The sequence below is a fragment of the Priapulus caudatus genome, unplaced genomic scaffold (assembly GCF_000485595.1).
Source record: "Priapulus caudatus unplaced genomic scaffold, Priapulus_caudatus-5.0.1 Scaffold133, whole genome shotgun sequence".
Taxonomy (NCBI): Eukaryota; Metazoa; Priapulida; class Priapulimorpha; order Priapulimorphida; family Priapulidae; genus Priapulus; species Priapulus caudatus.
In genome coordinates, this window is record NW_014577194.1 from 525,488 (window position 1) to 535,870 (window position 10,383).

A 10,383-nucleotide genomic window follows, 5' to 3' on the forward strand; every position below is an offset into this window, starting at 1 on the left:
GCTGAGGGCATAAAGTAGCGGTTTTGATTACTCTAGCATGCTAGGGCGCACTCCTAATTATAAACACAGGTCTACTGTAAAGGTTTATAGGGAATCTATGCTAGATACCCCCTAACCATTTTAAATGCATATTCATTACAAATATAACTCCTCTGGTGAGATATTGCGCCGCGCTAACACACTAAAGTAGCCAGATTGTTCACGGCTGGTATACGCAGCGGGACGCTTACATGCAAAGTTTCCTCTTATTTCTTAAATTATGTCTACTGATGAAATGTTATTTTATATAAACCTATTGCTAGGATAATCCTCTCATTTTAAATGCAAAATCTTTGCAAAATACGATTTCTCTCGAAGATAATGCGCATCGCGCGCGCACCGTGTTAGGCGTGCAGTGCCGTCTGAGCCAAACTTCATAATATAGCTTGCTGCGGGGAGAGGGGATGGGGAGACTGAGGAAAGGAGGCAGGGAAGATTAGGTGCGGGCGGTAGAAGAAGAAGGAGCTGAGCGAGGGGACAGGGGAGGCAAGCGGAAGGACGCGAGGCAAAAGTAGGTGTTTTGTTACCCTACATGCTAGGGCGCACTCCTAATTATAAACACAGGTCTACTGTTAAAAGTTTATTAGGGAAATCTATGCTGAGATACCCCATAACCATTTTAAATGCATATTCATCACAAAATATAATGTAACGACGCAGTTGACGTTACCCGTTTCAATGTAGATTAGTTGTAGCGATGAATAATGAAACTCCAAACTCCAAGCAGTTCTGTTCAGCAAATAGTATATTGTTTCTCGACCCACATGCGCTCGCACAGAGGCACGCAACCGCGTGCCTCGCACACTCAAGTCCGACCACCTTCACAACCAAGAACCTTCCCTTTATACATTTCTAGATAACAAAGGACGTCGCGCGCGCCCGGACAACCACACCCGCTGCCCACATGTACAACAACTCCATCTCAACTGTTTCTCATCTCCATCATCTATACTACATCAAACGCATTCACGCAAATCATTATGCAACCACTTGTCGCGACATTTCTAAACACAACTACTATTTCTACCATCTGCAAACCATACTTTACATTACCTTCTTTTCCTCCAAGACGATGGCTTCTATAAGCCATCGACTTTAGCGACCTCGCTAATCTAAAATACACCCTAATCTTAATCCACCCTACGTACACACCCATGCACACTTACATCCTACATACACACACGCACACACACGCGCGTATTGTTTCTCAACCCACACGCACTCGCACAGAAGCACGACATTTCTAAACACAACTACTATTTCTACCATCTGCAAACCATACTTTACAATAACTCCTCTGGTGAGATATTGCGCATGCGCTAACACACTAACGTAGCCAGATTGTGTACTGGCTGGTATACGCAGCCGGGACCATACATGCAACGTCTTCCTCCTATTTCTTAAATGATGTCTACAGATGGAATGTTATTATAAAAATCGATGCTAGGATAACTCCTCTTCATTTTAAATGCCATAATCTTTGCAAAATACGATTACTCTCGGGAGATATTGCGCATGCGCGCGCACCGTGTTAGGCGTGCAGTGCCGTCCGAGGCAAACATCATAATATAGCATGTTGAGGGAGAGAGGTAATGGGAGACTGGGGAAATGCAGTAGGGAAGATAGCGAAGGGCGGTAGAAGAAGAAGGAGGCTGACCGAGGGGCAGGGGAGGCAAGGGGAAGGACGCGAGAGCATAAAGTAGGTGTTTTGTATTACCCTACATGCTAGGGCGCTCTCATAATTATAAACACAGGTCTACTGGTAAAAGTTTATTAAGGAAATCTATGCTGAGATACCCCCTAACCATTTTAAATGCATATTTATCACAAAATATAACTCCTCTGGTGAGATATTGCGCATGGGCTAACACACTAACGTAGCCAGATTGTGTACTGGCTGGTATACGCAGGTAACGCAGCTGGGACCTTACATGCAAGGTCTTCCTCTCATTTCTTAAATGATGTCTACTGATGGAATGTTATTATATAAACCTATGCTAGGATAACTCCTCTTCATTTTAAATGCAAAATCTTTGCAAAATACGAGTTCTCTCGGGAGATATTTCGCATGCGCGCGCACCGTGTTAGGCGTGCAGTGCCGTCTGAGCCAAACTTTATAATATAGCTTGCTGAGGGGTGAGGGGATGGGAGACTAAGGAAATGCGGCAGGGAAGATAGGTGGGGCGGTAGAAGAAGAAGGAGGCTGAGCGAAAGACAGGGGAGACAAGGGGAAGGACGCAAGGGCATAAAGTAGGTGTTTTGTATTACCCTACATGCTAGGGCGCTCTCATAATTATAAACACAGGTCTACTGATAAACGTTTATTATGGAAATCTATGCTGAGATATCCTCTAACCATGTTAAATGCATATTCATCACAAAATATAGCTCCTCTGGTGAGATATTGCGCATGTGCTAACACACTAACGTAGTGAGATTGTGTACTGGCTGGTATACGCAGCCGGAACCTTACATGCAAGGTCTTCCTCTTATTTCTTAAATGATGCCTACAAATAGAATGTTATCACATAGATCTATGCTAGGATAACTCCTCTTCATTTTAAATACATAATCTTTGCAAAATAATATTTCTCTCGGAAGATATTGCGCATGCGCGCACCGTGTTAGGCGTGCAGTTCCAACCTTTATGATATAGCTTGCTGAAGGAGAGAGGGGATGGGCGACTGAGGAAAGGCTCCAGGAAGATAGCTGAGGGCGGTAGAAGAAGGAGGCTGAGCGAGGGACAGGGGAAGGACGCGAGGGCATACATATAGGTGTTTTGTACCCTACATGCTAAGGCGCTCTCCTAATTATAAACACAGGTCTACTGATAAAGGTTTATTATATTAGGGAAATTATTATATTAGGGAAATCCATGCAGAGGTACCTTCTAACCATTTTAAATGCATATTCATTACAAAATATAACTCCTCTTGTGAGATATTGCGCATGCGCTAACAAACGAACTTAGCCAGATTGTGTACTGGCCAGATTGTGTTGGGCAAGAGGTCGCCGACGTGTCCGCGCCCTATTTCTGTACATCGGTATAGCAAGGCCCTTCTGCAGAGCAGTGCCACCACATTGAAGTACAAGTGGGCAATTTTCTATGCGCACCTTCTGTAGGCATGCCACACTCCAGATTAAATGCTTAACATTTGCCCTACGTCATTTTCTTTGGGCGACAAGTCGCCGACGTGCACAATTTCTACAAACCTTCGTTTTAGTTTACAGATACTGGGCATGCGCAAACCTGCAGTGTAGTAGGCGGGCCAGTCGTGAAAAATTTATAGTGGTGGGTGAATGGATAAATATATTTTAGAGTTTTTATTCACTCATGGTGATATATATATATATATTATAGCACGTGTACTACATACAAATTAAAATTAAAATTAAAATTAAAATAAAGTTTATTGCACAGATAATCGTAGATCATACAGGCAAATATGCTACAAACTACAATAAAACAAATTCCTAGGCTAATAAAAACATACTACTAAATAAATACATACGCACGTTCCTATGAAATGGTGGGGGGTACGTCCGCCCACCCCTCCTCGGAAAAATGCAGGGTGCCACCTCGGCAGCGCCGCCGCTATATCAATTTAAATATGGGCGCATACATCCCGTGTTAGGTGTGTGTTATTATACATGATTTATATTATAGTTATTGTTATGTTGTAGGTCCTTGTTATTAGTACATATGATAGGACCGTTGGAAGAGAGTATACATTTTCCTGTGGTTGAGCGGAGTGGTGGATAGGTGGAGCTAGTACTTCTCCGTGTGTGCATAACACTAACAGTAACACTAACACTAACAGTAACACTACAGTAACAAGTAAATACTAACACTAACAGTGTCAGTATTCAGTAGCTCTAGAACTAGTATAGGCTATAGCCCTCCGCTCCACAGGCAATTGGACCGTTTCAATAATAAAATGATGGTTAATAAATACAACTTGTCAGTACTACTACTACTAGACCTACCAGTACCAGTACCAGTAATAGTCTTAATGTTTGATTTGACCTAATATAATAACTTCACTTCAACTCCGTCCAATACACCGCTGCAACACATAGCGCGCACCACAGGCACTTGAAGCGTTTCAACTGTAAACACACGCCGCCGCCACTGCGCGCACACTGACACATAAATATATAGCAGGTGAGAAAGCGCGATCCCAAAAATTCGCTCGACGCTCGCTGCATTTCTCACGATTTCAACACAAATACACATCCAACAGCTTCCATGTTTGTTTCTCCTTCAAGTACAGTGTTCACTTGTTATAAAAACATAATGTCTCTGTTCGTAACCGAGCTGTTTCACGCGAAATCACACAAAGACTGACGAAATTCTCGCGTTCGCTAGCACTGCGCACGGATGTTAACAAACTTTCGCCCATGGTTAAAGGCGGCGAAAGTTCGTTAACATCCGTGCGCAGTCGCGCTTTCTCACCTGCTATATATTTATGTGTCAGTGTGCGCGCAATGGCGGCGGCGTGTGTTTACAGTTGAAACGCTTTGAAGTGCCTGTGGCGCGCACGCCATTGTGTATGCACAAATACACAGTGATATAGAGTGATACACACTCTGTGTTCTCCCTTTACTTGAACTTCTGACCTGTTTGACTTTATTATTTATTTATTTAATGAGGGTGCATTCTTCTAAAGTCACATGGAAAATCACTAGGAACGATTTGTTACATCAATTTACAGCGGGTTGGGGATACCAGTAGCCATGGTATTAGAAAATACATGTCACTGAGAACAAGACTTCCATGCTTAGCAAATATTAGATTTCACAACAGAAAACATGAAACCCAGAGCAACTGTAGATAAATTAGCCATTCTTAATGTGATCAATGCTGTATTTACATTGACTCTGTCACTCAGATTAGCTCTACCTATGTGGCTCTTAACTCTGCCATAGGCACCTGTGGTGAAGTGCTACACATGTCGATTTAGACTTAGATATGCTATATGTTATAGAATTGCACGATGTCTACCCGTTATAACTAACTGGTTTTTCCTGGACAGGTCACAAAGGATCCAATTGGCTCAAGTTCATCAGGGTGGAAGCTGTCACCTAGGTACACCTAAGAAAGGCAAGTTGTTTTGGTCCACAGAGATTTTGAATAATTTCACGTGAAACCCCGCGCTGGTGATGAATCGTCGCGTTGCGTGCGCGGCCGTCCTGCTGCTCGCGCTCGCTTGCTGCACGTCGGCGTCGGACGGCGACGGCTCGCCCGTCTTCTTCCGCTGCGTGCGCGCGTGCGTCGGCGGCGTCTGCAATGGCACGGCGGCGCTGGAGCGCTTCCGCGATCAACAGGGCTTCTTCGACCGCGCGACGGCGTGGGACTGCGACGACGAGTGCCGCTACGCGTGCATGTGGACGACGGTGGCGGCGTTCCGCGACGGCGGCTACGGGGTGCCGCAGTTCTACGGCAAGTGGCCGTTCACGAAGTGGCTCGGCATGCAGGAGCCGGCGTCGGCCATCTTCTCGGCGCTCAACCTGCTCACGCACCTCGGCATGTACGTCGAGTTCCGGCGGCGCGTGCGAGCCGCCGCGCCCATGTTCAGCGTCTGGTCGGGCTACGCGGCGTTCGCCGTCAACGCGTGGGCGTGGTCGACGGTGTTCCACACGCGCGACTACCGCCTCACCGAGATGCTCGACTACTTCTGCGCCGTCTTGGGCGTGCTGTACTCGTTCTTCGGGCTGTGCGTGCGCGTGCTCGGCACGGACCGGTGGTGGAAGCCCGCGGTGCCCGGCGTCGCGATCCTCCTCTTCTTCGTCTACCACGTGCACTATCTCGCGTTCATCAAGTTCGACTACGGTTACAACATGCGGGCAAACATCGCCGTCGGCATGGTGAACTCGGTCGGCTGGCTCGTGTGGTTTCTGTTCAAGCGGAAGACGCTGCCGCACGCGTACAAGGTGGCGCTGACCGTCGTGTTGGTGAACCTGCTGCTGATCTTAGAGCTGGGTGATTTCCCACCGTTGTTGTGGACGTTCGACGCCCACTCGCTGTGGCATCTCGGCACGGCTCCACTGCCGTTCCTGCTTTACAGTTTCTTTATCGACGACTGCAACTTTCTGCTCGATGCGAAAGAGAAGTTGAAGTTCCCATGAGGTGTATGATCACGTAATTGCACTGCGTTGTAGATGTAACTGTGGTGTCGTTTAAATTTGCTGCACATCCACTTATTTTTCTACGTTGTTGTGTGCAATATAGCGGCATATATATCAGGAGTAGATAATAGGGAAGGAGTGTGTTTTTGCGGTTGGCGTGCGTGTGTGGTATGGGGCATGCCAGCTGTATGCCGGCATGCCGGTATGTAGCTGTGTACCGGGTCAAAGGTTATCTCGCCGAGTGTTGCGTTGATGCCTAATCTCCCAGCGAGCCACATTGCCCTCCGAGTTAGCAATAGCGCGTTAGTAGCTGCCTTTTGTTTCAAATTCGTCTCTGAACGCATCGATTTTGCTGGCTAGAGAATGGAAAATCGTGTCGTACGTTTTAGTCTATATCTCCGGATTGCGGGTGTATACGAGAAAACGATTTCGCACGATGCTAGGCGAATGTACTGTGTACGATTTGTGCTCAAGTTGGTTGCGTTACGCGTAGTAAATCGTAGGTATTTTAAGGCTAGTAAATGACGAATTTCCCTTGTTTATTGATGTCACACTCCTTCCCTATTATCTACTCCTGATATATATGTATCGCTTGTGTAATTATAGTGATTTTGTAAGTATGCAAGGTCGTTATCTTATCGTGGTATCTCTAAATTTGTGGGATGCTACGTTATGTGGTTGCAATATAAATATGATACTTGTGATTTTATCTGTCTGTAAAATTGTAGGCAGTTTATTTAGAAATAAGCAATCTTGCTAATAAATAAATTATAATATACTGATGTAGTGCACACTGTCCAGTGCACATGGCATCCCATAGGGTCCAATTGTAAAAATACTTTCAGAGCAAGGAACCATTGAGGTGCTATTTGGGACGAAGTCACAACTAAACTTAGATATTATACAAGTTTCAGTGTTACATACTTGAGCTTCAGTTAAGCATGTTCAGGCTCAATTAAATTTACTGTTGGAATTTAACTATAAAACAGAAAAGTGAATGCATTCCATCATCGATTCTTGCACGATAGTTACAAGGCATATTTAGTTATGCCAAAGGGAAGGCTCTCTCTTCTTCATTATGTCTAATGTTCCTTAAAGGCATACTAGGCCCATTGATTATGCAATGTTGACGATTGCTAGAGTAACGGGTACCTTGTGTAGTTCATAAGTACATTACCTTATAGCCAAACGCGTATTAGTTTGTCCAATATCACTGCTGGTTACTAAGAAATGTCTAATTGAAATCTGCAGTCCAAGAAATGTTTACAGTTTACAGTCAGTTCACTTTCAAATCGCTGCCAGCGAAGTGGGTGTGATACAGATTTATAGTGCACCGGACATTTTCGCACGCATGATCGGCCGTACGCAATGCTATCATCAGTGATTTCGTAAACACGGATGCTCGTGATAAGGAACTTTTTGTCAGGGCTGTCCATGTGCGTCCGTGATTAGTAAGTGTGTTTTTCTCCATTTCCATGTTTAGTCCGTGGCTGTGGTTACACAACTGACACCTCTATTTCATCTGGCGTCCAAAACATACGGGCCGCACAAATGTTTACGTCATCGGTGACTTATCGCTCGACTCCTGGATGACATTTACGGCACGTAAATGAATATCAACAACCGATTTCAAGTCTTGCTTATAATTTAACCAGCAGTGATATTGGACAAACTAATACGCGTTTGGCTATAAGGTAATGTACTTATTAACTACACACGGTGCCAGTTACTCTAGCATTCGTCAACATTGCATAATCAATGGGCCTAGTATGCCTTTAAGTTGTGACTCCATTCTAACGAATATCACCCTGGTAGTGTTTTATAGAGTACTGTTCTTGTCTATGATAATTTACAGTTTTGTATTCTTGTGACAGTTGTTTTTAAGCATGTTATTTATTGTTGATTGTAAAAACCCACCAATTTCTAAAAAAAGATGACATTTAAAAAAATAAATTTCCTCTGAATTGTTGAAGTGTTTTGTATTGACGTTTAAATTAGCATACTTAAATCATATATTTATCAATACAAGTAACAAAATATCAACTTCATGCAGCTGTATTTATATGTCATATGTACCAGTCACTGTATTGATTTTGTGTTATGGAAAGTGAATAGCGTTGACATGTATGGCATATCTATATGATTTTTTTTTAGAAGGGAGCTGGTGTGATTTTACTGCGATCAGCATACATCTAACATGGAAGAAGAATCGGTTTCCCCAAAGGAGGCAAAAAGGTCGCAGAAGAGAAAGCACAGAGAAGGGGAAAACTCGCCAACTTCTGGGAAGAGACAACTTTGTGAGCAGTCTACCAATGTTAGCAATACAGGCGATGGAGGTGAAACCACAGAGGAACGTCACAGGCATGCGAAGAAGTCAAAGAAGGGAAACAGTGTTGTAGAAGGGACTGTTACAGGAGACAAACTTATAAAGCAGTCAAAGAAGCATAAGAAAGAACACAGCACTTTAGTTTCATTAGAAGTTGCATCAGGTGATACTATCCCTGAGAAATCCGAAGCTGCATCTAGTAAGGGAAAACATCACAGCAAGAAGGATAGACATAAGAGGGAAGTACAAGAAGGAGGAACAGCTGGTGATTCAGTCGGTGCAACTTTGCCACAGAAAGACTCAAATAAGAAACATCTGAAGAAAGCAATAAAAAAAAACAGCAGTCTTTCCAAAGATGCCAAACTTAATACACCTTCAGATAAAATCTCATCAGTTAATGGAAATAAGGAGAAAACTGCACAGGAAGAGGAGGAGTTGGAGAAAGAGAAGATAAGAGAAAAGAAAAGGCAAAAACGAAAACTGAAGAAACAACTGAAAGCGGAAGAAAAGGAAAAGGAAAAGGCTAAAGAAGGTAGTACTGGCATACCAATTACAAACAGATTTTCGTGAATGTTTTTTTAACACCAAAACTAATAGGTTAAGAAAACAATTTGCGATATTTAGATACAATGAAATAGCTGAGCAGTAACATGCTTTTAATTACCCAGAATGATCAGAATTTATCAGAATGATTCCTTCAGAGATCTTGATCAGCTTACTTGAAAATGCTCTTTTCATCACTAATGCATTACAGGTCAAGGTGAACCACTAGCCATAGAGTACTTGAAGTCATTCACCTCAGACAAGGCAAAGTGGAAGTTCTGCAAAGTTCGACAGATCTGGTTGCTACAGCACATGTATGATGTCGATAAGGTATAACTATGTGAAGCACCACGCAACTTTACGGAGGTTGCACACATATATAATTAGTTTCTGATAATATAATGAACACCGAAAGCAAGTAAAACTAACTAGGTACGAGTAGGTGTATATAAGTTAAAAAAAATTTAAGTTATGCATGTAATGAACAGCTTCTGTCATGGCAGACAGCTGCAGTCTGCTGTGAACAAGGTTGAAATTGAGAGGAAATGTGATTGTTCTCAACCAATAGCTGTCGGGAAGCGACTTTGCTCTACTGCTGGAATACCTGGAAGACTTAAAAGGTCAGGCAAGGTCCAGGACCGCAGAGGAGGCTGAGACTATGCTACGCTCACTGGACCAGGAACCGGAGACAACCGGGGAGAACGAAGCTGTAGGTGTGAAAAAAGGTAGGCCATCATGTAATGATATTGCCCTATCACGCAACATTGCGAACAGGGAGACGGGATAGACTATGCTGGTGGTTACGCAGAATTAACCAGCTCCTCTATAACTATGTAAAAAAACAGCATAACTATAACTATATAAACGGTCTTTAGATCAGCATGTCAGCACGAAAGAGATGGTAGTAAGGCAGCAGCACCACTGCTTATCTGTGTGCTAGTTTATCATAAATTAAATGTCGCCGAGCATGTTTCAGGGGAGTACGAGTAACATTGCTGTTTTTTACTGTTTTGTTCAATGCTAAGTATGTTTTTTTTGTTCTTTCAGAAGAAAGTAAGTGGACAGATGAACAGTTGGACCGAGCCAGACAGATTGTACAGCTCTTATCGTGACTACTTGTATACACAGATCTGTTGCCATTTGTGGTAGATCGATGACCATGTATCTTAATAAAGTTACATTTTTTGATTTTATCTAACCATTCTTAACGAAATTGTTTATTCTATTTTGGCATTCTTTCATCGATTCCCTGGTTAGCTGCCTAAAGGTTTGTTATTTTGACTCAGAGTTTTTTGGAATGTCATGCAACTGTTAAGTATAATTTTTCCCTAAAATTAAAAAATCTA

At 43.3% G+C, this 10,383-nt stretch overlaps 2 protein-coding genes across 3 annotated transcripts; both read left to right on the top strand.

The window, feature by feature from the left end:
- Nucleotides 1-3,611: 3,611 nt before the first annotated feature.
- On the top strand, nt 3,612-10,235 carry LOC106805929 (uncharacterized protein C7orf50 homolog). 2 transcript variants are annotated; one of them, XM_014807704.1, is made up of 6 exons: nt 3,612-3,674; nt 5,076-5,143; nt 8,323-9,026; nt 9,249-9,367; nt 9,606-9,762; nt 10,085-10,235. In XM_014807704.1, exons 3-6 carry the CDS (start codon nt 8,366-8,368, stop codon nt 10,147-10,149), a joined length of 1,002 nt encoding a protein of 333 aa, XP_014663190.1. In that variant the 5' UTR covers nt 3,612-3,674; nt 5,076-5,143; nt 8,323-8,365; the 3' UTR covers nt 10,150-10,235. The 2 variants fall into 2 exon arrangements, with proteins under 2 accessions (XP_014663190.1, XP_014663191.1); XM_014807705.1 differs by lacking the exons at nt 3,612-3,674; nt 5,076-5,143 and adding an exon at nt 6,112-6,169.
- On the top strand, nt 5,203-6,168 carry LOC106805917 (post-GPI attachment to proteins factor 3-like). Its single transcript, XM_014807688.1, has one exon. It carries the CDS (start codon nt 5,203-5,205, stop codon nt 6,166-6,168), a length of 966 nt encoding a protein of 321 aa, XP_014663174.1.
- Nucleotides 10,236-10,383: the final 148 nt, after the last annotated feature.

Coding starts and splice junctions, on each gene's coding strand:
- LOC106805917 (XM_014807688.1), top strand. CDS start 5,203: ATGAATCGTCGCGTTGCGTGCGCGGCCGTCCTGCTGCTCGCGCTCGCT.
- LOC106805929 (XM_014807704.1), top strand. CDS start 8,366: ATGGAAGAAGAATCGGTTTCCCCAAAGGAGGCAAAAAGGTCGCAGAAG. Junction 9,027..9,248: donor AAAGGAAAAGGCTAAAGAAG/GTAGTACTGGCA, acceptor AATGCATTACAG/GTCAAGGTGAACCACTAGCC. Junction 9,763..10,084: donor AGCTGTAGGTGTGAAAAAAG/GTAGGCCATCAT, acceptor TTGTTCTTTCAG/AAGAAAGTAAGTGGACAGAT.